Below are 21,461 nucleotides of genomic sequence, written 5' to 3'. Positions count from 1 at the left end.
AATACAAACCAACCAAAAATGCCAGGAATGCAAGCTCTGCCAAACAAATAAATAAATAAGATGTGAGATACTTTATAATAACTGGACATGATGCATTTCCCAACCCTGCATAACTGAAGAACTCTACATTTCCATCAACCCTGCAAATGTTCCCCGGCCCCTAGTCTTAGTGGCCTTCTGGCTCTGAGGCAGCACTGACAATCTCCATCACCCACAGTAACTGACTGATCCCTGAGCCTGTAACTGACAGCCGGGCCCCGGAGATGCTCTGACACTCTGAGAGTTACCTGGCTCGCTGTTTGCTGCTAGGGCACAGAATGGAGTGTGAGATCTCAGTGAGGCAGGTGAAAAGGTTCTCTTTAACTTTACTCTTCTTTCCCTCTCAAATAAGCGATTAAGGGAGGTGCATAGGAAGCTGTAGCCCCTATAAAACACTTCAAGGGCCCCTAAAAATTCTACAGCCGTCGTCATTTTGTGTTGTTATTATGGATCAGCACTGTTTTAAGATTTGCACACAGTAATAGATTTAATTCTCCTATCAACCCTATGACGGAGAAGGATTATCGCACTCATTTTACAGATGCAGGAGCTGGAGCACAGAGAGAGATGAAGTAATTCGTCCAAAGTCACACAGCTAGTAAGTGGTAGAACTGAGATTCAAACCCAGACAGGCTGGCTACAGAGTCCCTGCTCGGAAACGCTGGGCTCATAGTCACTAATGGCGCGTGGTCCGTGGGGGTCTGGAAACACAGTGAACAGGCGATCCTAAGAGCCCGGCAGCTCTGCCCTTCTTTCTTGTCTGCACAGATGAAGATACAAAGACTGACCAAAGACACTGGGAGAGGGACGGAGCTTCTTCCTATTTCTAAGGGCAATACAGGTCCCCGAGGGATGGACATCCTTTCCTAGAGTAGGAGGGGGGCTGATCCTTTTTCATTCTTGTAAAAGCGCAAACAACCAGAATTAGAATTCCTGATCTTCCCTGGGCATTATGCTCACCTCACCAAGAAAGTGGAGTGGGAAAGGAGAGGAAGAATTAAGCGGCTGGGGAATGTATTTGCTTTGGCACCCAGCCTCCACCCCTTCTCAGCAAACTCCACACCAGGAGGGAACTCCATGGACACTCTATGGCTTTGCTTGTTTTAACCTATTTAAGCTCTGAGAACCTGGCAATCATGTGTTACAATCAAAATGATACATCCAACTTCACACCTACAAGGAAAATTCAATGCCAATGTTATTTCCAAGTATGGTAATTTGGCACTTAAAGCTGCCAAAACTCCTGTGAGGTCTCAATCCAGAATCAAAGTGAATAAAGGTTCTTGATAAGGTCCTAACCACTGAGACTGGCAAATGACCCAGGCTCCTGCTGGGACACCCACCTCCCTCTTGCCTCTCTCCAGCCCTCATAAAAGGTGGGGGGGGGGCGGGAGGGAGAAATCCTGGTTTAATTATTTAAACCAGGTAAGTTCCCAAAATAGTTGTCTCCACACATAAGAAACTAAACAACCCAAAGAATCATTCTGACAAATACTTGTCACAGCTGTAGACACAAAGCCACGTTATGAGAAGTTAAACTTTAAAAATGTCCTGTATGGTCTGATGGGCAAAGCAAATCCCCACTTTGCCAGTCAGTGTCTTTTCCCACCAACAAAAGCAAGCAGCCCTGGTCAATGCTTCCTGCATCCTTGCACCTGCAAGTTTAAGTCTCAACTGAAGTTTCTCTGCTAAGCTTTACAGAGGTTAACTTGCAGTATTACTCAAGGCAACTGTACACTGAGATGGTAGAAACCGGGATGCATTTTACTTGAGCTGCTGGCTCACCAGACATTCTTAGGTAAGTAACTTACCTTCTCTGTGCCTCAATTTCCCTTTCTGGGGTATGGATATAATATTCACGTATATGCTACTAAACCTCCAGGAAAAAATGAGCTCAAACTTAGTTGATAGCGCCAGAAATCAAATCTCATTACGATGAATGGCAGAAGACTGCCCAATTTCTTTGATCAGTTGAAATTTTCTTGTATTGAAGGTTGCTGACAGAATATTTTTGCAAAAGAAGGGCACTGTAAATTTGCTTATTATAATGGGTATGACTGCAGCATTAGGCCTCACTGTCCCCACTTTACAGATGGGAAAGCTAAGAATAGTTACTTGCTCAGGATTTCTTTTTATCAATAACCAACAGAACAGCACCACATACTTAAAACCTCTAATATTTACTAAATTACTCCCCCAAAATGCTTCCGCTGTTTACTGTGATCTAAAACATGTGTTGCTAGGGCTCTTTTTCCTTCCCAGCATGCCAAATCCATCGTAGGTTCGTGGACTGACATATCGACACCATTTCCCAGATGACCAAATCTGTCTCTTCCCCATAAACACACATATAAACAAGCCATACTTAAGGAAAGGACCTATTGGTTGAGATCTATCTTTGCTGGGAACTATCCTTTCACTTCCTCTATAAATGGTCTGAATCAATTGTGACTAACAGAATTTATTCTGGCTACCTTGAACTCCCCCAAACCACCATCACAGCAGCATCATTTCTGAACTGTAGCTCTATGTGCCCGAAATGTCTCCGAGGTTCCAGGTCATCTCAGCATCCTTGTGACAACAAACAGCCTTAGTCTTCCTGCACCTCCCAGGGAGCAAGCCTGGGCTTGAGTGTTAAGGGGTCTAAGAGGAGAAGACACCAGCCACTACCATGTCTATTAAGATTTCTGCAGGATCTCCAAATGACAAAACGTCAGCTTGGTTTGTGTTGAAAGTTTAAGCAGATTAAGAAAGGGTTAAAATAAGCAACTAATTATGGCGGAAGCAAAGAAGTGTTAACCATGGGGAGCAGCCGCTGAACTTATTGATAATCCGATACAACAGAGCAGCACGTTACTGCGATTAATTTTTTTCCAAAAAGCACCACCTTCTCCCTACATCTTTCTATATACCTTTACCTCCAAAATAACGAATCTCTTAAGGATAGCTGGCAGTTCCCTATCCTACAAGAAAGCATCTTTTCTTCTCAAATTGCATTTACTGCAGAAATTCTGGAGCTCCGGCGTCCATTAAACTGCTTAGCACCAAAAACTGTGTCTAAGACAAAATGAAATTTCTGTCCTACCCTTTTCCTTTTCAAATCCTACAAATCCAAGAGTTGGATAACACACCAACCAAAGACCCAAAGTCACGTTTGGTGTTGGGAGGTTTTCCCTCTTCTAACAGATCTTTGGTACCAAGGGACAAATTTACGGCAGCTTAGAAAGATGGATAAAGTGAGTAACCTGCATGAACAGAATCGGGATGTTTCCTGGAGTTAAGATGATCATTTCAGCTCTGCTCCCATCTCCCTATCCTCAACCCAGAAAAGAGAAGCTAGATAGCAAAGGGACATGTGACAGGGGAGCTCAGGAAGGCAAGACATTTGAAAATGTGCATGAAGGCCGGCCAGTTAGACACCGTTTGGGCTCTTCCTACCCAAGGCCCTCCATCCGGCTCCAGTTCTGGGGGATGACTGCAGGGTCAGGGGATGATGTCCTCGGCGGCAGTGTCCACCCCCCTAACGTTAAGGAATAAGGCCAGAGGGTTCCCGCTCATTTGGAAAAATAAAAAAGCAGGAATGGGAGTGCTGGCCATTCTAAAAGCTTTTTCCCATTACTCACAAAAACACAGCTGTGAAAATAAATACCACCCCCCAAACAAGGGTCTCGGGCCACCAACAGTCCTCCTCTTCTTCCTCTCTACCTCTCTCCAGCTGCCACCAGCATCGCCTGCTCAGGCAGAAGCTCCGGCAGAAACGCACCACTGCCTGGAAGGGAAGAGCGAAGGGGGTAGAAGCGGAGGGGACCCCGGCCTCTGGCCGAGAGCTGGAGTGGGGGCTTCGGCAGTCACCACTCACCCGGGGATGGGAAAAGCTCCAGATCCACTTTTTCCGTCTTGATGATTGTGAGAGTCGGTTTGAGATCGACGGCCGCCTTCATGGTGCCAGGAGTGGGGGGACAGACGGCACTAGAGCAAGTTTGCTGTTATTCTTGTTGTTTCTCTTTTTAATGGGGATAAGTAACAAGGGACAGGGGACGGGGGGATCGGACCTTCTTCCCTAAAATCTCAAATTCCCGCTGACTTTCCCCGGCGCCCAGAAGGTGAGCGGCCGGAACTCTCTCCCGGTAAGTTGGCACTTTGCGGGAAAGTGCGCGCGCCGGGTCCCCGCCTCGCCTGCGCCCCGCCGGCTACCTCCTAGTCCTGGCCCGGCTCCCTCCTCTCCGCGGGCAGCCGCCTGCGCTCGCCCTCGCCCTCGCTCTCCGGAGCCGACTCCCTCCCTCGCCCGCGCGCTCTCCCCTCCTCTTTGGGGCGTTACTCAAGGCGCCGAGCCCGGGCCGTGGGTCTGCGCGCCCGGCCCCCTCCCCCAGGATCTCCGCGGGGGGGGACCGGGAGGGACGAGGGGCGGGGCGGCGAGGGGCGGGCACGGCCGGGGGCGGGGCTCTGGACCCGCGGCCAATCGCCGGCGGCGGTCCAAACCGAAAGCAAGGCTGGGCGGAGCTCGGCGCCCGCCGCGCCCTCTGCCCCCCGGGCACTGCAGCCGGGCCGCAGAGGAGCCGCACGCGCAGCCAGGGGGTGCCGAGGCCGCTGCGGCCCTTCGGGGAAGTGCGTCCGATTCTCCACGCATTCTTGAAGACTTGGTCACCCGCTCCCGCCCCGTGCCGGGAGCGGCATAGTTCTCCAAGTGCGTGTCTATCATTCATTCACGAAGACTGACACACAGGACGTGAGGCAGCGGCTGGAGGGGCATGCGTGCGAGCAAGCGCAGGGGGCTCCGAGCCAGTGTCCTCAAAGGGCTCTGGGAATACTGGACGCCAGCCGATTATGAGTCAGGATCGGGACTGGATTGCTGGAGGAGCCTTCGATTTTTCAAGGGCCAGCAAGTGTTACCGTTAAGAAATTAGTTAAAAATGACCTGCCCTTGATAAGGATCGAGCCCAAGGCAGCCTTCTGGAGACCCAGAACAAAGGCCCAACGTCGTCTTTATTACCGGGAGAGTCAGGAACAGGGCCCCCAAACTAGCATCCACTCCTGGGCTTCCTTAAGTTTCCAGTTTCCCTACAGCGGTGGTTGGGTGGCAGGGAGAACTATTATTCTGTTCCTCTAATTATGTCACCATTGGCCAAAAGTTTTGTCTTTCCTTTCACAGATTCTCCTCTACTAGATAAAACTGACAACCCTCCTATCACCACCATCAAAAATGTGATGCACAGGCTCTGTGGTTTCGAATTTCTGGAGTACGTCATTCGCAGCCATGACAGAATCCCAGTACACAGACCCCTTTTCCATTTGGGAAGCCCAGACACTTCAGACACCATAACGTGATCCTGCATAATTAATGGTTTGCCACTGGCACACTGGTTATCATAAATGGAGAGAGTGGGCCTGAATTAACAAATCAAGCAGTAGACATAGAGGTGCAACCCTAGACACATATGTATAGCTGGAGCCAGGCACTGATAGCTATCTCTGATGAACTAAAAGATTAAACGTAAATTTTTCTGGGGCTTCCCTGGTGGCGCAGTGGTTAAGAATCGCCTGCCAATGCAGGGGACACGGGTTCGAGCCCTGGTCCTGGAAGATCCCACATGCTGCTGAGCAACTAAGCCTGTGCGCCACAACTACTGAGCCTGCACTCTAGAGCCCGCGAGCCACTACTACTGAGCCCATATGCCACAACTACTGAAGCCCGCATGCCTAGAGCCCGTGCTCCGCAACAAGAGCAGCCATCGCAATGAGAAGCCCGTGCACCGCGATGGAGTAGCCCCTGCTCGCCGCAACCAGAGAAAAGCCCCTGCGCAGCAACGAAGACCCAACGCAGCCAAAAATAAAGTATATAAAATTTTTTAAAAAACATAAATCTTTCTGAACAACCTCAGAGAAAGCTATTTTTAATACTGTTTCCTGATTTCTAAGCATATGTTGAGCTCCCACCACTTGGCTGTAACTGTAACCTCAAGCTCTGATAAGTTTTAACACACCTGCTTACCTTCATCTAATTCCAGTTCTGTCCCCTTGAAGTATTAGTAACTTACAGGTTTCCCACAGGCAAGGAGGGAAGGAGCCAAGAACAGGAGATAAATCTCAAATCTCAGGCTCCTGGTTCAAACTGCGGATTACGCTAGTCTTCCAGTGACCAGAGGGAAGTATTTGTATGTGATAATCCTAATTGTCGAAGGAATGTTGTCATCCAGCTGTGTTTCCAGAAGGTATCAGAAAACAATGCTGGCCCCCAGATGACGAGAACAGACCCGTCTGATCCTGGGAAAAGCTGAGGGAAACAACGCATGAATGAATTGTGCATTTACACATTCAAATGAGCAGCAAAGAAAAGGATCGCGAACCAATCCTGTCTTACCCGCTGTGAATACATCAGCAAAAGAACTGTGCAAATCAGGAGTTGCTTTGGGGAGTTTTGTTTTATTGATGTTATGTTAAGGAAATGCTGGTATTTTTTTTTTAATCCAGGTGTGAGTGCTCTATTTCAAACGCAGCTTCCTCGGAGCAAGTCCTGTCTTTCTCCCTCAGTCGGTTTCTCAGCTTTCTTTCCCAGGCTAGCCTAAACACGGCTGCTGCCTCCCTCACCCCCAAACTAGGCCCGCCATGATGAATCCGAAAACACTGTCCACTTCAGCAATGGGGGAATTCATTCCTTCAGTTCTTCAATGATGACAGCTCAACTTGTCAATCATCCTTTCTAACCCCGTCCTGAAGCACAGAAGCTTGAAAGGTTTGACTGTGCAAATCAGGGAGTGGGGTTTGGAAGATAGCCAGAGGCCACCACAGACTTCCAGGAAAGTTACTCCTGCAGGAGGCCAATTGTGAGTATTGATGTTATCAGAAGTTATGCATCTAACCTCGGATCTGGTGGAAACAAGGAGCACTTAATATGGACAAGTTAAAGTATTTTTACATATTTGGGATATTAATGATCTGATCAGGCCTGCAATGATCCCACTTGATTAATCTGATCAATTTTGATCAATGAAGTTTTTATTCTCTCTAGGACACAAGTAGGTTTTTCTAAATGTTCCTATGAACTTTAGATGATATTTCTATCTTACCGTATCCTAAAAAACAGTGCCTTGCCCGGTGCCTGACTCATTGCAGATGCTCAATGAATATGTGTTGAATGGTGAGCTATCACCTTCCTGGTCACTAGGGGCTTTTACTTTGCCACCATCGCTTTCCAATTCAAAGGTTAAGTGAGTTTGATATGCTAGCGCTTGCGAAAATGAGCTAAACAATGTCAGCCACTCTGCCTCTAGGTCTGGCCTTGGCCGACCAGAAGCTCTGTTCCCCAGCACTCCTCTGCACTGGGTTTCATTTGCGCCTCAGTTTCCCCACTAACAAGACAAGATCAGCGGAGCTTTGCCTTCCATCCCCTTGGGCAAGTTGTTTCAAGACTATGTCTAATTTTTAAGGCACTCAAGAAAAATCAACCAAGGGACAAGTTTTTGTTTTTGCTGGTAATGCATCAGCCTGCTCCTCCGGTACTTGGGAGAAACCAGAATTGTATTTTCAAATATTCCCAAGACTTGGGACTCACAGCCAGCAAGGGCTGAAATTCCTTAAACTAGAAGCCTCATGTCAAAGGGGTTAAAAAAAGACAGCAGGAGTTGAGGGACAGGGGTGTGAAGTTAGACGTAAATGACATCAAGAAAACAGTCACATTTTTTATAAGAATTCCCTCAAAAACATAGAGTGTGTAAAAAACATAAACTTTCTCTTTTATGCTCCTCCCTCAACTCCTGCTCCCACCTCAGTAAAAAAGAAATATAAAAATACACCTAATTATAAACAATCCTGAAAGACAGACTCTCCTCCTCCAGAAGCGTGCTAGAATAAGTTACTTTTCTATTTCCCACATCTTGAGCGTCAACAAACCGAAGAATCTCTGAGTTTTGAGCTAAAATATGCTTTATTAGAGGTAGGTGCAAAAACATTCAGACCACTAACGGCTGATCCAGAGCAAGTTTATGACTCACAGATGTTGATTTACTGGCTTAAATGTAAGATTGAAAAGAAAAGAAAAAAAAAAAGTCCTCGATTAACAACCTGCCCGCTTTGCATTTGTGGTTGTTTTTCTCTGAGAAAAAAAGCAGCAGTCCCCCATCGCACACAGAAACAGGCTTCTAAAGCTTAACTCTAAAGCAAGTGGCTTCTGTGTGATAAGTTGAGTCACTGAAAAGCACCGTGGGGGGAGAAAGATGCCTGGGGCTTAGATATCTACCTAAGTTATGGAGCTGCCATAAAATGGAAAATTGGAGAAAATGAAAAGAACTCTCTTAATTAAACTCTGATGCCAAAAGGCCTTAGGGTCAGTTCAGGAACCCAAGTGGGGGATCGGAGCTGCTGTCGCCGACTGCAGGCTGGCTCTGTGACCTCACCAAAGCCACTTAACCTTTTTGTGTCACAACCTCATCTCTGTTTCAGGGAATAAAATCACCCCTGGCTCTCCCCGACCGTGTAATACAGACTCATTAACTATTGTTTAGAGGGTACAATAAACAATGAGCGATAAGTAAGGAGGGAAGCCAGGGAGGAGAGGGTGGGCAGGGAGAGGGGAGGACCGGGGCCTGTTTGCCCTGGGAAAGTTCTCCAGGATAAAACCAAGATGAGCGTGAGTAGTGTAGGCTCTGGAATAAGGCTCAGATTCAAATTCCAGCTCTACTCACTAGGCAGCTGAATTACTACGCAGAAGTCATTTAAACAATCTTAAACCTCAGTCCCTCCCTGCTTAAAGTAGGGTCCTTGGGAGGATTAAATGAGATAGTGCATGCAAAGCATTTAGCACAGTGCCTAGGTCAGAAGAGGAGCTCAAAGTTAAATCAGTGTTACTGCTATGAAGAGCCAGTAGACCATAGGCTATAGGAGGAACCACATAAAAATCTTCTGCATGGTCATCCCCTTTACAGAGTAACATGGACCCCCTATTCACCTGAACTGTCTTATGGAGAGATAAGGAGAACGATCATATCTGATTGAAAAAAATCTCTCCCAGCCCCTCCCCTCAGTTCCTGATTTGGGAACCTGCCCAGCTTCGGCCTCAGTTGAGAAATTCCAGCACTACCTGGTTAGGAGAGAAAACTGCAGACTTGTATTAAGAGTCACCGAAAAGTTGTATTTCAAATTCAGAAGGAAGATCACGTTTGTGGTGACAAAACCTTAGGTCTTGGCTTTGTCACATGTTAGAGTTAGATGGAGACTCAGAGATAGTCAAGGTCAGCCCTCTTAGTTCCAGAGGAAAAAAATGACTGTGAGAGAGTAAGTCATTCTGCCCAAGGCCACACAGCCTGAAAAAGACAGTGTCACTTCCAGAATGGGATCCCCTGATCCTCTCTCCGGGCATCTCCTTGGGTTTACAGATACCACAATGCAGGGGAAGTCACTGCAGTTCAGCTTGGTCTGTTCCCAGACACTCTTGAGAAAGGAAGCAGGATACAGTGCACACAGGAACAGATAGATGATCAGCCTCAATTTCTAGAAATCTAAGAGTCTCCTCTGCACTGGACGTGTTGTCTTTGGGCAAGCGCGCTGCAGGGTAACCACACTAGCATTCCCTGTGGGTGACAGCTTGGCATGGGCTGTGAGGAGAGAAGGGGCCTGGGCTGGCTCTATTGCTGTCTGCAGTTTCTTTAGACTGTAATTATGAACCATTCAGCTGCATCTGCAGCCCCAGCAATGTGGGATGGATGGGCCTCATCCACAGACCAAGCGACATTTGAAAATCCACCCGTTCAGACAGCACGTACCCCTCTTGAAGCAGCTCAGGCTCTGCTCACACAGAAGGAGGTGAGGAGCTGCCGATCAAGGCTGCAGGGTCCGCAGGCTCCCTCCACACCATGGCCAGCTGGCTTCCTTGAAGCGAACGGAGCACACTTCCCAGGATTTTTTGCTCCCTCCTGGGCCTGGGTCATGCAGAATGCAGGCTACCCTGGAGCCTCTGGGATCATGTAGTATGAATTCCAATGTAAGTTGTCCTAAATTGGCCTCTGGAGGAGGTAGAGGGATGATGGCATTAGCACAAATGGCAGGAGACCCAACATTCTTTAATAACAGGGTGGAAGCAGAGAACCAGGCTCCTGGCAGGGAGCTCCGAACCCCAGGAGGACAGGATCCCGGCTCCTTCCCCACACGGCAGGTGGTTTCTTCTGGTGGAAGGCTAAGGCCTTCCTCTGATCTTACCCTGCTTCTCTCTTGGGTTACAAAAGCAACACCAGATTTCAAAACAGATGTTCTTTGCAGTTGTGGTCTAAATCTTAAGATGATTTTATTGTGGAATCTTCCCCTTTCTTTTCCCCCTTTCATTTTGAAATGCCAAGTCCATTGCCCCAGAGGAGGAGCATTTACCACCCTAGAGATGACGGAGCGGGGATGGGGTGGAGAGTTTCTCCATCCAGTTCTAGATGCTGGAAGTTAGGCAGAGGAAGCAGATTGTACGAGAAGAAGAAATAGCTCTAAGAGAAAAAGGAAAGATAGTACAGGAGGAAGCAGTAGATGGGAACTTTGCTGAGAACAGTGAAAGGATGGGCGGTGAGGGGGGACACGAGAAGGTAGAGTTACCAGGGATTCTATGTCCTTGTCATTCTGGGACTTAAATCTCCAAGATTCCAAAATGAAACTGAGGCCTGGGCATGGATCCAGTACCTTCACAGAGTCAATTTCATTGACTTGCGTGGCCAACAGTCAAGGGATGACAGTCAAACAAATCAACAGGAGGTCCTCAAGCTGGAAGAGTTGCAAAGGATTCAGAGCAGAATGGTGGTGAAAGGAGGTGACCACAGAAGATGCAAGGGAAGGTCAAGCTGAAAATATACACCAAACACAGAGGGTATTTCTCAGTATTTCCCCAACATGGACATTTTCTGTATGCAAAGAATTTTCCTCCCCACACCCACAAGGTGCCCCAAGGTGCTTGGGCCCAACAGCCCAGGCACACCCCAAGGGAATATTTGAATACGCACTTCCGCCTCCTACACTCCCTCAAGGCAGTGATTAGTTTCTGTCATCACCTCCAGTGCTCAGCTCAAAACAGTAGGAGCTCAATAAATTATGCTGATTATTTAATTAATGAACCGATAACTTCCTAAAATTCCAAATACAGATCTTGAACTCAAATATCAGTCTGTTTTTTTTTTTTTTTTTTTGGTGTAATGTGAAACTCAAAGTTGCCCAAAGTTTAAGACTAAAGAGATAACCAGGTGACTCTTTTCCAACTGAAAAGGTCTTTGTAAAGTTTTACTCTGCTGTTCTCATCACCTGCCTCTCATGCCCTTAAAGGAAAATGTTGTTAAGGTCACCATATTCATTTTATTTTTCATCTGAGTATATACAGGTATAGCTGTTTGTGAAAAATGGCATTTGGCTTACCACAAAGCAAACCAGTCGTTTTGTCATCAGTCTGAACTTTTACACAGCATACTGTTCATATTGTCAGAAGCAGGCTTCAGGAGTTTCTGAACTTTAACTTGAATCTTTTATTTCACTGATTATCATGAAGGTAAGATGTAGAATCGCTATATCCATTGTTCGTAAGATAAGAGAACACATGAAATGAACCCAATTTTCTCCATCTTTGTGAGGAAGAACAGTTAGACACTTTATAGGCAGTCGAGTGCCTGTTACAAATCCCCTCCACCTTCTCAAATTTACTATAACTTGTCAAGTCCCCAGAAGCAATGCATTTTTTTTTTAATTGTTTGGCCATGCTGTAGGCATCCTCTCCAGTGAGAAAGGGGATATGTTGAGAGATGATGGGAAAGGGGAGGGGAGGGAAAGTCAGATGAGCTGCTACCACCTAGCAGGCGGCACAAAGACACACAGAGAAGGCCTAACCGCTCTGGCTGGCTGGACCATAGCAGATGACACCTCCCTGCACTTAATTTGTTATATCTGCTGATGCATAATGGAAATGTTGCAAGGGAAACGCAGGCTGATTTTAAACCATGGAAACCAAGGAAGTAATGGGTTTGGTTAGGGTCCACCATTGCCACTAAGCTGTGAAGAGAATTAGAGACACACATCATTTTACGTCACTTTCTCTGAGCTAGTTACACATAATCGACCCAAGAAAAAATGAAATGTGTCACACTGAGAACGTCTTACTAGCCAAGAAATATTAACATACTTTGAAGCTGTCATCTACAAATATCTCACTCAGACATCTATCCCTCCCTGGCCTTCAGCATCCTCCAATGCACGACATCACTGCCTCATAATGAATTTATACGAATTCTCCGTTTGTTGATGCTAAATCTAGTAACAGAGGAAGTGGGATGCAGAGCACTTTTTAAAGTCCCTTGCTGTTGCAAATCTCTTTTTGTATGTGTACTGTCCCGAAAAAAAATGTGCACAGAATCTAAGTCTCATAAATATGCAGGAACATAAATCCATAAAAACAACTCTAGGGTGTCCTAATTATTCATATTTAGAATGTACTGAGCCCCAAATATGCCACTGATAGAACAACGACAGTTGAAAAACAATCTCGAGAAGGGATATGTCAACCTCTCCGGGATTACAGCTCCCGTTTAATTCTCTGTTCTCCAGGGCCAAAGAGATGAAGCCGTCTTTAATTTACAAGAAGACAGCTGGGCTCACTAGGCACATTGCATCACCCCTTATGAAGGTGTCGGAATGTAGCGGATGGTGGAAGAGACCCCAGCTCACATCTCATCTATCTGGATTGGCTCCTGTACAACGAAAACCTTTCTCCCTTCACATTGGTGAAGAGGAGAGAAGCAAATCAAGCATATGTGACGTGCAAGAATGCGCCATGTAATCAGTCGGGCTGGGGAAGTCCTTTCCAGCCTCCAGGGCTCGAGATGATGGGTACTGATAGGTAAGGTGGAGAAGGAAGAAAGTAGAAAACAGAGAAGTTATTTCTTAATGGAAATGTATTTCATCAGATTGATCAGAAACATGTGTTTTCCCCAGACAGGGAGACCATCTTGAAAGACTTCATCACACAAAGGCCTTGGGTGGAAGCAAGCACCACCAGGGACCCGCTGGGGAGGGGAGGGAAGGGGAGGAGGGAGGAGGAAGGTCCAGCTGGTTGGGGAGCTGGCAGCAGAGTGTGGGAGGGAAGCGCAAACGGCAAGCCGCTCTCTTGTGGCAGGTTCCCAGGAGAGGTCCCTTTCCAGGAATTAAAAATTCTAAATAATGTTCAGAATTTTGAAAAATCAAAAAGATCATGGACTTTTCTTTCAGAGAACTCCACAACCTTGAAAGAGACCAGATGGCTGGCAACCACCATTCCAGATCCAGGAAAGGCCCAGCATCCACATATACTCCCCATTTTTATTGAGCTAACATTTTCTCTCCCGGAGGGTATTTTTTTAATTGAATGGAATGGAGAGGTGTGGAGATAAGGAGACAATTCCAAATAAATGTCCCTGCTTCCAAGGAGCCCATTTTTTTGCCAGATCAACTATCAGGCTTTGGTTTCCTAACTACAAGGAATGCCCTTAAACTCTAAAAGAACTGAGGAGGCAGTGGGGTAGAGTGGTTAAGAGCACAAGCTTTGGCCGCAGGTGAACAAGAGTTTGAGTCAGCTTGGCCCCTCTCCAGCCGTCAGTCCCTTGGCCTCAGAAAGCCTCAGTTTCTTCATCTGTAAAATGGAGCTGATCATAGTGCCCAGCTCACAGAGCTGATCTGAGGATGGAATGAATTTGAGCCACGCCATTTGCACTATGTCTAACGCAGAATGGGCACTCGACACTGCTTCGCCGCTATTAATAATTTAAAAAATCGGAATCGTGACTTTGGATTTGGTGACCATAAAATTCTCATGGAAGTTAATCCAAGCTGTGGTAGATAGTGTTCTCACCAAGAGATGAGGACATGGTGGTCCCATGAAAGTCATGACATAATAATAAAGATAGTTTTAAGACTGAGTATGTAAATTATACAGATCCGCACACCAGGCCCCTTGGATGAAAGGGAGTTGATTCCCATTCTATAGACATGAAATATGGTTATGGAAGTTCTAAACATATGGTCACAGCTACATCACACACTAGCAGGGCAGAGAGGAAGATACACCCTCTAGGACTCCGTCCAATACTGGGTTCTCCCCACTCTGGGTTGTACGTTTGATACCCATTCAATGATTTCATACAAACTGAGCAAAATAAGATCCCAAGCAAACGGCCTCACTATTTGGCTTCCGAGCTGATCACTAACTTAGCAGAATCTTACACACACTGTCCAGTACTTACCTTGTGTCTTGCTGCTTGAAGTGTTCCCCAAACTAGCACCCCACCACCCCCCACGCACACACCGTTGCAGTCACTTCACAGAAGTCTTTTCTTACGTTATCCCCTCTGATTCTGACAGCTAGAGGTTTCCTAACAACTTAACTCGTGCTGTAAACCTGAACCTCTAACCATCTCTAACTGTGCCGTACCCATGCATTTTTAGCTACAGAATTCTGGGCCCATGTAGCAGCCCCCCTCTGAGCTTGGACTTGCCTCCTGGCATTCAGATGAAGTGTTTTACTTGCTGTGCCACTACCTGTGCCGACCAGCTGAACCCTAAGGGAAGGTAGCCCACCCTGCCCCTCGTGCTGCCAGTCAGCAACACAGATTTTGCTATTTAGGGGCATCCGCTACATCATTCATACTCTGGCATCGCCAATGCCTGGCATGTGGCCATGAAGACTGGCAGCATGGAACACACAGACTCTCCTTGCGAGTTGCCTGCTCCATTTGGCAAGATTAATGCCATATCACTGGGAAAGTGGACTTAATTGGATTTCTGAAAGTGTTTAGTTAAGTCACCCCACCTCAGCTCCAAGTTGATTAAAGCATGGCTTTGCCCTTTCCAACAAACATAGCAAATAAGTGATGGGGAAATACTCTAAAATGCACATGGCTGGCTCCTCTTACTCTCTCTTTTTTTTTTTTTTCCTAGTGACTTTGGGGAGGTTTGGGCACAGATCCTGCATACACAATACTGTTCTTGTTCTTCTTTTCTCTACAGGGCAGCCTTGAATAGCTCTGTCTAAAATTATAAGCAGGGGCAGCCCTGGGCTCCAAGAGATCAGAGCCCTCATGCTGGGCCGGAACAAAGACCCTGCTTTTTCCCAACAATTAGCCCTGCAAAAAAGGACATCTATCTGCCTCTATTAAAACCACCACGTGCCTTCAAGTCAGCCCATTGTAAAGCTAATTAAATAACACGCCTCTCTCCCCATGCAGGTCTCCTGATTAGCTTTCCTCCATCCAGAGCCTCTGCAAAGCGCCTAGAGATAGACAAGCTAATGTTCCACTTCTCCTACTGTCCCCCATCGCAGATCGCTGGCCTCTGAAAAGCCACCGCATCAGTATTGCCGGGTTTGTTCAGGCTCCACATTCATCCAGAGCTCAGGCTTGAGTTATACTCAGCTTAAAGAAAGAGACAAATTTTATATTATTTTGAAAATAAGGGACTTCCCCGGCAGTCCAGTGGTTAAGACTCCGCACTTCCACTTCCACTTCAGGGGGCTCAGGGTTCAATCCCTGGGTCAGGGAACTAAGATCCCACATGCCCCGCGGCACAGCCAAAAATAAATAAATAAATAAATGATTTGGGAAGGCAACACTTCTGTCACAATGCAAAACCTTTGGTGGGAATCCACCCACATCGCAGTCTGGAAGTGCTACCCCAGCAGTGGAGGTTTCCGAAGGACTTTGCATGGAAGTCAAGGAGCCTCGGGAGGATGCAGCCAAGACATCCGCCCAGACCTGCATGAAACAGAAGCACAAGCTTCTCAGAAAGATACTATATAGGAAAGCAGAGGTACGAGAGAACATCTCAACCCATTTTTTTTTTAACATGATGTAGAAATAACAAATTCCTTCAAAGACTCTGGAGGGCTAACCAGATGAAATCCAAGCATGGGCCAAATGGCCCAAATTGGCCCCCGCCCATCTCTCAGACCAGTTTCACCTTCTTCCCCTGCTCCCCAACAGTCCTGGACTTGTTGGAATCCCTTGAACATGCCCTAGTGTTACACCGTTTTGTGTACTTTTACAGGCCTTTCCCTTTCTGGAAAGCCCTGGTCCACCCGTCCCACTCATCCATCAGGAAACAGCAGCAAACATCACACCTACCCCGCCCACCCTACCCCCACCCCCCTGAAGGTCTCCTGGGTCTTTGGGATAAAATCAGGCACTTCCTCCTTTGCACGCTCACAAAAAACTGACTTCAAGTCAGTGCCCACGGGCTTCTGACTGAGCACTTACTACCTGGCTTAAAATACTCTCAGCCCTTCAAGGTCAGGAGTCATATTCTACTCAAATTTTAATTTCCAGCTTAAAACACAGTGACTTGGACCTGGTGACATCGTAAATGCTTAATAAATGTTGAAAGAATAGATAACTGAATAAACGAATAAGTGAATGAAATCATGAAGAAATGGAGGAGTGACTAAAACAACCATTTGATATTAAAAGTAATCTGAGGGACTTCCCTGGTGGCACAGTGGTTAAGACTCATGCTCCCAACGCAGGGGGCCTGGGTTCGATCCCTGGTCAGGGAACTAGATCCCACATGCATGCTGCAACCAAGAGTTCACATGCAGCAACTAAGGAGCCTGTGAGCCACAACTAAGGAGCACACCTGCCACAACTAAGAACCAGCACGACCAAATAAATAAATATATTTTTTTAAAGTGATCTGAGATGGTAAAATCAGGCCCACTTCCAGCTTCACTATAGATGGCCCTGCGTGTTTAGAAAAGGGCATTATTACCTTATGACATGGTTCTCCCCGTTTGAAATTGTCCAATCTCATACACACACATACACGCGTTTCAGACACAAAAATTTTTTTAATAATAAAATGAAAGGAGACCAGCCCTTTTCTAAATCTGTTTAATAGTTCTAGAGCTTAACTTTTCAAATCAACTCCAGTCTTTGAGGTTTGTAGCTCATTTAATCATCAGACCATACCAACCTTTCCTTCTAAGTGTTTTTAAGAAGAGTCACCAATCTTCTCAAATGTCCTATACAGATGAATGGATGGCTAAATTATAAAGTAATCCCGTATACAATTTGTTTCCCATGTAATACTCATGGACCTCAAAATTAGCGGAAAAAAAAAATTAAAGCACTTGGAAAAACAGATTTTGAACTCTGCCAAATCCACAAACATTTAAAAACAGCCAAAGTCACTGAATGATTCCCATCCCTAAAACATAAAGCCTTATAGTCACTCCCTGATGGTTCTTGTATAAATTCACTTCCATGCGCAATGCCATTTGGGGTCAGTTCTTCCCTTGTTATTTTACCATCACAATCTCAACATTTAGAAAGATGCGTTTTTCTAATATTTGAGGGTACCTTCTATAGAGAGAGAGAAAGCAAGGGGATAAGGACACAGAGGAAGATTCCATGATCTTACAGCAATGAATAATCATATCAGCGAGTACAGAAGCTCCAACCTAAGACCAAGGGAGAAAACACTGCCATTCCTTTGGCAGCCACTTTGTTCTGGCAAGCCTCCTACTTGCTAAAGTGGAATGCCCACTTTATAATGATCATAATGGATTGAAAGCTGTAAAATTAGATTCTGGCTGGCAATAAGCTCTTTATTACTTGCCTTTACCACAGTGCGCCTCCATCCTCAGGTCTTGCCTTAAGGAAGACTCACCAAGACATCTAAGATTTGTATAAAGTAGGATAATAAATGAAGGCAAATCGATCTGCATTTTTATAGCGATCTTTTTCCGCAACGTACCACTTGGTATGACTACAAAGCAGCCACTGAGCGTCGAGAGTGTAAAAATCCCACCTGTTAATTTATCAAGGACAGATCAAATAAACTACATGGCAGAAATAAACGGCTAACAACAAAGATAAATAGAAAACATGGTAGAAAGAGAAGAATGATTGGAAATGAATGTAGGTGTGAATGCCAAAGCATTAATCAAATAGAACTATCAGATGTTCTATGCACTTTAATCAAAGAATAGGAACATATTCTAATCAATGCACTTTAATCAAAGAATAGGAACATAAGGAAAGAAATATGTATTGTAAATATGACTACTGTCATGAAGCTATTGGGTACAAGAATTAAGTACAATGGGTAAACACAATATTATTAAGGTCTTAGAAAATAGCATACATTATGTGTGATAGCAATAGCTGCTTTCTAAATCCAATTGTGGTTTGGAGCAATATTAAAACGCACAATATAGACAAATCAAAACACACAAGGAACCTCTTATTTGGAGCAGGAAGAGCTTGGAATTGACCGTTGGGAGAAGCTGTGTTGATAGTTCATGTCAATACATTCCAGTTAGCAGGTTATTTAAGCAATGACTTCAGGGTAAGCTGGCCATGTAATTCTGCAAATGGGGTCCCTTAGAAGAGCAACTAGGAGACATCCCTTTCACACTATCTTCATAGAGTTTGGGTCATTTTAAGTCCTTTATGTGCCAAACCTCAGAATTAAATGTGAGTAAGCACGGTTCCTTTCCTCTGATTGAAATAACAGCAACGTTTTACCTTATAGCCTGGAAGGTCACTTCCATCAACATCTCACAGCACCTCTGAGAAATGTCCAAGAGGAGGGCAAGTCTCCTGGCCCTCAGCATACAGCCTCTGTCCAGGGTATAGAGACTTTCCTAGTCTGCATGATTCTGATCCAAGTCAGCTGTGCAAAATACTGAAGGCACACATTCGTGCAACTCTTTCAGATTATTCCTATGTCCCGAATTACTCTCCTCTATCACTCGGGGACTTTCAAATGTGGTTTTCTCCTGCCAAGTCTTTTGTCCTCATTTGTTGGATTTCTTATTAGACCTTTTATCACTTACATATCGCAAACCGAGTCATCATTTTCCCACCAAGAAAGTGTGTGTAGGGGGAGAAGGAGGGAAGGCGCGGTGTGGCGGAGAGAAGACGATTCATGCATTAATTCCTACCCATCTCCACTCAAAATAGAATTAAGCGAAGCTGTCATTGGGAGGAGGATACAGTGATGCATCTGCCTGAACTCAAGGATGAACCAGGGGAGGAATGAGATCAGGATTGGGGATTAAGAAGTGGAGGATGGCGTCAGCTCCCTTCCCGCGGGAACTACGGGGCGAGGGAAGCTGACAAGAGGATTCCTGCACCCAGAACGTTCCAGTCGAACTCCCATCTCCTTGCAGCTACAGCAGGAAAATGTGGGGACGCATTAGCAACAACAGCAGCTGGTCACAAAACATATTTCTAATAGTTTTTTTCCCACTTATGTATGTTTATTGTGATTTTATAATAACACGTTCCAGTAGGGACTTCATGACAAGTAGGACGTGGCATCACAAACACACAAACAATACATCCTGGGAGACATTCCACTGTTGTAAAGTCACAGACCCCAAATTCTTCACCAAAGGCAAATGAGCACTGGAAAGAAGGGAGAAAGAGAAAAGAGATGGGGGAGAGGATGTGGGGGTGATTTCAGGTCTTCTGTGTACTGACACTTCCAATACTACAGGTGTAATACAGTAGAAGTACAGGTGTAATACAGTAGAAATACAGGTGTAATACAGGTTTCTACTTCCCTGGGCTTCACAGTGGTTATTCCTTCAAGATGCCCAAATTGAACATATTAATTTGGTTAAAAGTCTTTTGTATGGTCAACTCTGTAAGTTCAGGGTGTTCTCCAGACAACTGTTAGTAACTTTGTTAGAAACTTATCAAACATAAGACCAAAAGGATGAAATAGAAATATCGACGTCTTGGCAAACACACTTGCATTAAGTTGAGATTTATACAATTAATTCATAAAACCATGATGACTTTTTCCTTAAAAAGTCTGCTGATTTTTTTTTTTCTTCTTGGAGTTAAAATACACAGTAACTTCAAAATTAAATACCGTTTGTCTTGGTTTAACTGTAACACAGGAGGTCAGGGGAAGGTGTTATGTTCCTATTTAGAGATGTGGAAATTGATAATCATTTGGCATAACTAGATTTTCAGATTTTGCATTCTTCACAAATTGCACACATAGTGGCTGCTTTCTGTTTCTTATTCCTGGTTACTATTACTTCACATAACTTGCTCAAGTCCCAGCACGGTGTTTAATACTAGGCTGCAGAGTCAGGCTGACCTGAGCTCAAATTCGGGGTCTATAACTTACTAACAGTGTAACTTTTGGCAAGTTACTTCAACTATGTAAAGCTCAGCTTCCTCATCTATGAAATGGAGCTAATAATAACTCACAGGATGTTTTGGTAAGATTTAAATAAGATTATATATGTAAAATATTTGATAGTATCTGGCTCAAAATAAACAATAAATGGCAACTTGGGGTATTTTTCAGGTTCAAAAAAATCACATTTCAAACCAGACTTAGAACTCTGGTATCCTAACCCACCAAGTTCACTATAAACCAAAAAAATACTGATTTATCATAGTGAACAATGTTGAAAAAAACCACTTAATACAAATTTTTATTTATTATTTATTTATTTATTTATTTATTTATTTTTGGCTGTGTTGGGTCTTCGTTGCCACACGTGGGCTTTCTGTGGTTGTGGTGAGTGGGGGCTACTCTCCCTTGCAGTGCGCGGGCCTCTCATTGTGGTGGCTTCTCTTGTTACGGAGCACGGGCTCTAGCTGTGTGTGCTTCAGTAGTTGTGGCTCACGGGCTCAGCAGTTGTGGCACACTGGCTTAATTGCTCCGCAGCATGTGGGATCTTCCCGGACCACAGATCGAACCCACGTCCCCTGCATCGGCAGGTGGATTCTTAACCACTGCACCACCAGGGAAGCCCTACAAATTATTATTTATGCCATAGATTAAGAAGACAGTTCATAAACGTAGGTGGCCTATGTATTTAAAATTTATAAGAGGGCCAAGACATTGAGGAAAGAAAAATCTTTTAACAAATAGTGCTGGGACAATAAGATATATATATGCAAAAGAAAAAAATCGGATCCCTTATTCACACTATGCACAAAAATGAACTCAAAGTGATCCTAGATCTAAACCTAAGAGCTAAAGCTATAAAACTCTTACAAGAAAGCATAAATCTTCATAACCTTGCGTTAGGCAATGATTTCTTATATATGACACCAAAAGCACAAAAAACAACAAAATGAAACAAACAAACAAAATAGATAAATTGGGCTAATCATAACTAAAAACTTTCATGCTGCAAATTATTACATCAAGAAAGTAAAAAGACAACTCATACTAGTGGAGAAAATATTTGCAAATCATATATATATATACCTGATAAGGAACTTATGTCCAAACTACATGAAGAACTCAACAGTAAAAAGACAACTCAATTAAAAAACGGGCAAAGATTTGGATAGACATTTCTCCAGAGAAGATATACAAATGGCCAATAAGCACATGAACAAGTGCTCTAGATTGTCAATCATTAAGGAAACGCAAATCAAAACCACAGTGAGATACTACTTCATACCCGCTGT

General features: G+C 44.9%; 1 protein-coding gene across 4 annotated transcripts in view; it reads right to left on the bottom strand.

The window, feature by feature from the left end:
• The window catches only part of ETS1 (ETS proto-oncogene 1, transcription factor), a 127,633-nt gene that overhangs the window by 61,963 nt on the left and 44,209 nt on the right, over positions 1-21,461 (bottom strand). The window contains exon 1 of one of the 4 annotated variants that reach the window (XM_061203133.1): positions 3,899-4,383. The exons of 2 other annotated variants lie outside the window; for them this stretch is intronic. In XM_061203133.1, the coding sequence (XP_061059116.1) occupies positions 3,899-3,980 (82 nt within the window). In that variant the 5' untranslated portion in view covers positions 3,981-4,383. Of the gene's footprint in view, positions 1-3,898; positions 4,384-21,461 lie in introns of those variants that run through there. One more of the 4 variants, XM_061203130.1, reaches the window with a different exon arrangement.

This window comes from Eubalaena glacialis, chromosome 10 (genome assembly GCF_028564815.1).
Source record: "Eubalaena glacialis isolate mEubGla1 chromosome 10, mEubGla1.1.hap2.+ XY, whole genome shotgun sequence".
NCBI lineage: Eukaryota > Metazoa > Chordata > Mammalia > Artiodactyla > Balaenidae > Eubalaena > Eubalaena glacialis.
Note: the sequence above shows the minus strand (reverse complement) of the source record. Positions and strands in the feature narration are given on the sequence as shown.